Source organism: Oncorhynchus nerka, unplaced genomic scaffold (assembly GCF_034236695.1).
Source record: "Oncorhynchus nerka isolate Pitt River unplaced genomic scaffold, Oner_Uvic_2.0 unplaced_scaffold_1151, whole genome shotgun sequence".
Lineage (NCBI taxonomy): Eukaryota > Metazoa > Chordata > Actinopteri > Salmoniformes > Salmonidae > Oncorhynchus > Oncorhynchus nerka.
This window is the reverse complement of record NW_027040184.1, coordinates 42,501-47,789: the sequence shown is the minus strand read 5'-3', so window position 1 is coordinate 47,789 and position 5,289 is coordinate 42,501. Positions and strand designations below refer to the sequence as shown.

The 5,289-nt window shown below is 35.5% G+C and overlaps 1 protein-coding gene across 1 annotated transcript in view; it reads right to left on the bottom strand.

The window, feature by feature from the left end:
• Window positions 1-840: 840 nt before the first annotated feature.
• Window positions 841-5,289, bottom strand: part of LOC115119814 (huntingtin-like) — a 20,017-nt gene continuing 15,568 nt past the window's right edge. Inside the window, exon 8 of the mRNA XM_065016111.1 lies at window positions 841-1,011. Coding sequence (XP_064872183.1) covers window positions 841-1,011 — 171 coding nt within the window. The remainder of the gene's footprint in view (window positions 1,012-5,289) is intronic.

Genomic DNA, 5,289 nt, shown 5'->3' with positions numbered 1-5,289 from the left:
ACAGGTCAGAGACACACAGGTCAGAGACACACACAGGTCAGAGACACACACAGGTCAGAGACAAACACACACAGGTCAGAGACAAACACACACAGGTCACACACACACAGGTCACACACACACAGGTCACACACACACAGGTCACACACACACAGGTCAGAGACACACACAGGTCAGAGACAGGCACAGGTCAGAGACACACACAGGTCAGAGACACACACAGGTCAGAGAGACACACACACAGGCCAGAGAGACACACACACAGGTCAGAGACAAACACACACAGGTCAGAGACACACACACACAGGTCAGAGACACACACAGGTCAGAGACAAACACACACAGGTCAGAGACAAACACACACAGGTCAGAGACAAACACACACACAGGTCAGAGACAAACACACACAGGTCAGAGACACACACACACAGGTCAGAGACAGGCACAGGTCACACACACACAGGTCAGAGACACACACAGGTCAGAGACACACACAGGTCAGAGACACACACAGGTCAGAGAGACACAGGTCAGAGACACACACAGGTCAGAGACACACACAGGTCAGAGACACACAGGTCAGAGACACACAGGTCAGAGACACACACAGGTCAGAGACACACACAGGTCAGAGACACACAGGTCAGAGACACACACAGGTCAGAGACACACACAGGTCAGAGACACACACAGGTCAGAGACACACACAGGTCAGAGACACACACAGGTCAGAGACACACACAGGTCAGAGACAGACACAGGTCAGAGACGGTCAGAGACACACACAGGTCAGAGACACACACAGGTCAGAGACACACACAGGTCAGAGACACACACAGGTCAGAGACACACACAGGTCAGAGACACACACAGGTCAGAGACACCTCTCAGACTCGTACCATTCTTCTGTCCAGTCAGCAGGAAGGAGGCAGAGAGGAGTCGTACACAGTGAACCAGAGGCTCCGCCCCTTGGTCTGTGTAGTGGCCAATCGGACCCTTTATCCTCGATGGCTGGGGGATGAAACAACAATTAACCAATCACAACCAGTCAAAATAAGACAGACAACAACATTAGCCAATCAGAAAAGACAAATGTGAAATCTAAAGAAGCCTAAATATCTCATAATGAGTGATGGGGTTTTAAATTAGTGGGGGTTTTATCTGACGTCATTGGCAGACTATATAAGATATTATAAATTAGTGGGGGTTTTATCTGACGTCATTGGCAGACTATATAAGATATTATAAATTAGTGGGGGTTTTATCTGACGTCATTAGCAGACTATATAAGATATTATAAATTAGTGGGGGTTTTATCTAACGTCATTAGATATTATAAATTAGTGGGGGTTTTATCTGACGTCATTGGCAGACTATATAAGATATTATAAATTAGTGGGGGTTTTATCTGACGTCATTAGATTTTATAAATTAGTGGGGGTATTATCTAACGTCATTAGATATTATAAATTAGTGGGGGTATTATCTGACGTCATTGGCAGACTATATAAGATATTATAAATTAGTGGGGGTTTTATCTGACGTCATAAGATATTATAAATTAGTGGGGGTATTATCTGACGTCATTGGCAGACTATATAAGATATTATAAATTAGTGGGGGTTTTATCTGACGTCATTGGCAGACTATATAAGATATTATAAATTAGTGGGGGTTTTATCTGACGTCATAAGATATTATAAATTAGTGGGGGTTTTATCTGACGTCATTAGATATTATAGATTAGTGGGGGTTTTATCTGACTTCATTGGCAGACTATATAAGATATTATAAATTAGTGGGGGTTTTATCTGACGTCATTGGCAGACTATATAAGATATTATAAATTAGTGGGGGTATTATCTGACGTCATTGGATATTATAAATTAGTGGGGTTTTATCTGACGTCATTAGATATTATAAATTAGTGGGGTTTTATCTGACGTCATTAGATATTATAAATTAGTGGGGGTTTTATCTGACGTCATTAGATATTATAAATTAGTGGGGGTTTTACCTGACGTCATTAGATATTATAAATTAGTGGGGGTTTTATCTGACGTCATTAGATATTATAAATTAGTGGGGGTTTTCTTATAACCTTGATGAGATATTATAAATTAGTGGGGGTTTTATCTGACGTCATTAGATATTATAAATTAGTGGGGGTTTTATCTGACGTCATTAGATATTATAAATTAGTGGGGGTTTTATCTAACGTCATTAGATATTATAAATTAGTGGGGGTTTTATCTGACCTCATTGGCAGACTATATAAGATATTATAAATTAGTGGGGGTTTTATCTGACGTCATTAGATTTGATAAATTAGTGGGGGTTTTATCTGACCTCATTGGCAGACTATATAAGATATTATAAATTAGTGGGGGTTTTACCTGACGTCATTAGATATTATAAATTAGTGGGGTTTTATCTGACGTCATTAGATATTATAGATTAGTGGGGTTTTATCTGGCGTCATTGTCAGACTATATAAGATATTATAAATTAGTGGGGGTTTTATCTGACGTCATAAGATATTATAAATTAGTGGGGGTTTTATCTAACGTCATTAGATATTATAAATTAGTGGGGGTTTTATCTGACCTCATTGGCAGACTATATAAGATATTATAAATTAGTGGGGGTTTTATCTGACGTCATTAGATTTGATAAATTAGTGGGGGTTTTATCTGACCTCATTGGCAGACTATATAAGATATTATAAATTAGTGGGGGTTTTACCTGACGTCATTAGATATTATAAATTAGTGGGGGTTTTATCTGACGTCATTAGATATTATAGATTAGTGGGGGTTTTATCTGACGTCATTGGCAGACTATATAAGATATTATAAATTAGTGGGGGTTTTATCTGACGTCATAAGATATTATAAATTAGTTGGGGTTTTATCTGACGTCATTAGATTTTATAAATTAGTGGGGGTTTTATCTGACGTCATAAGATATTATAAATTAGTGGGGGTTTTATCTGACGTCATTAGATATTATAAATTAGTGGGGGTTTTATCTGACGTCATTAGATATTATAAATTAGTGGGGTTTTTATCTGACGTCATTAGATATTATAAATTAGTGGGGGTTTTATCTGACGTCATTGGCAGACTATATAAGATATTATAAATTAGTGGGGGTTTTATCTGACCTCATTGGCAGACTATATAAGATATTATAAATTAGTGGGGGTTTTATCTGACGTCATTGGCAGACTATATAAGATATTATAAATTAGTGGGGGTTTTATCTGACGTCATTAGATATTATAAATTAGTGGGGGTTTTATCTGACGTCATTAGATATTATAGATTAGTGGGGGTTTTATCTGACTTCATTGGCAGACTATATAAGATATTATAAATTAGTGGGTGTTTTATCTAACGTCATTGGCAGACTATATAAGATATTATAAATTAGTGGGGGTTTTATCTGACGTCATTAGATATTATAAATTAGTGGGGGTATTATATGACGTCATTGGCAGACTATATAAGATATTATAAATTAGTGGGGGTTTTATCTGACGTCATTAGATATTATAAATTAGTGGGGGTTTTATCTGACGTCATTAGATTTTATAAATTAGTGGGGGTTTTATCTGACGTCATTAGATATTATAAATTAGTGGGGGTTTTATCTGACGTCATTAGATATTATAAATTAGTGGGGGTTTTATCTGACGTCATTAGATATTATAAATTAGTGGGGGTTTTATCTAACGTCATTAGATATTATAAATTAGTGGGGGTTTTATCTGACGTCATTGGCAGACTATATAAGATATTATAAATTAGTGGGGGTTTTATCTGACCTCATTGGCAGACTATATAAGATATTATAAATTAGTGGGGGTTTTATCTGACGTCATTGGCAGACTATATAAGATATTATAAATTAGTGGGGGTTTTATCTGACGTCATTAGATATTATAAATTAGTGGGGGTTTTATCTGACGTCATTAGATATTATAGATTAGTGGGGGTTTTATCTGACTTCATTGGCAGACTATATAAGATATTATAAATTAGTGGGTGTTTTATCTAACGTCATTGGCAGACTATATAAGATATTATAAATTAGTGGGGGTTTTATCTGGCGTCATTAGATATTATAAATTAGTGGGGTATTATATGACGTCATTGGCAGACTATATAAGATATTATAAATTAGTGGGGGTTTTATCTGACGTCATTAGATATTATAAATTAGTGGGGGTTTTATCTGACGTCATTAGATTTTATAAATTAGTGGGGGTTTTATCTGACGTCATTAGATATTATAAATTAGTGGGGGTTTTATCTGACGTCATTAGATTTTATAAATTAGTGGGGGTTTTATCTGACGTCATTAGATATTATAAATTAGTGGGGGTTTTATCTGACGTCATTGGCAGACTATATAAGATATTATAAATTAGTGGGGGTTTTATCTGACCTCATTGGCAGACTATATAAGATATTATAAATTAGTGGGGGTTTTATCTGACGTCATAAGATATTATAAATTAGTGGGGGTTTTATCTGACGTCATTAGATTTTATAAATTAGTGGGGTTTTTATCTGACGTCATTAGATTTTATAAATTAGTGGGGGTTTTATCTGACGTCATTAGATATTATAAATTAGTGGGGGTTTTATCTGACGTCATTAGATATTATAAATTAGTGGGGGTTTTATCTGACGTCATTAGATTTGATAAATTAGTGGGGGTTTTATCTGACCTCATTGGCAGACTATATAAGATATTATAAATTAGTGGGGGTTTTATCTAACGTCATTAGATATTATAAATTAGTGGGGGTTTTATCTAACGTCATTAGATATTATAAATTAGTGGGGGTTTTATCTGACCTCATTGGCAGACTATATAAGATATTATAAATTAGTGGGGGTTTTATCTAACGTCATTAGATATTATAAATTAGTGGGGTTTTATCTGACGTCATAAGATATTATAAATTAGTGGGGGTTTTATCTGACCTCATTAGATATTATAAATTAGTGGGGGTTTTATCTAACGTCATAAGATATTATAAATTAGTGGGGTTTTTATCTGACCTCATTAGATATTATAAATTAGTGGGGGTTTTATCTGACGTCATTGGCAGACTATATAAGATATTATAAATTAGTGGGGGTTTTATCTGACTTCATTGGCAGACTATATAAGATATTATAAATTAGTGGGGGTTTTATCTGACGTCATTGGCAGACTATATAAGATATTATAAATTAGTGGGGGTTTTATCTGACCTCATTGGCAGACTATATA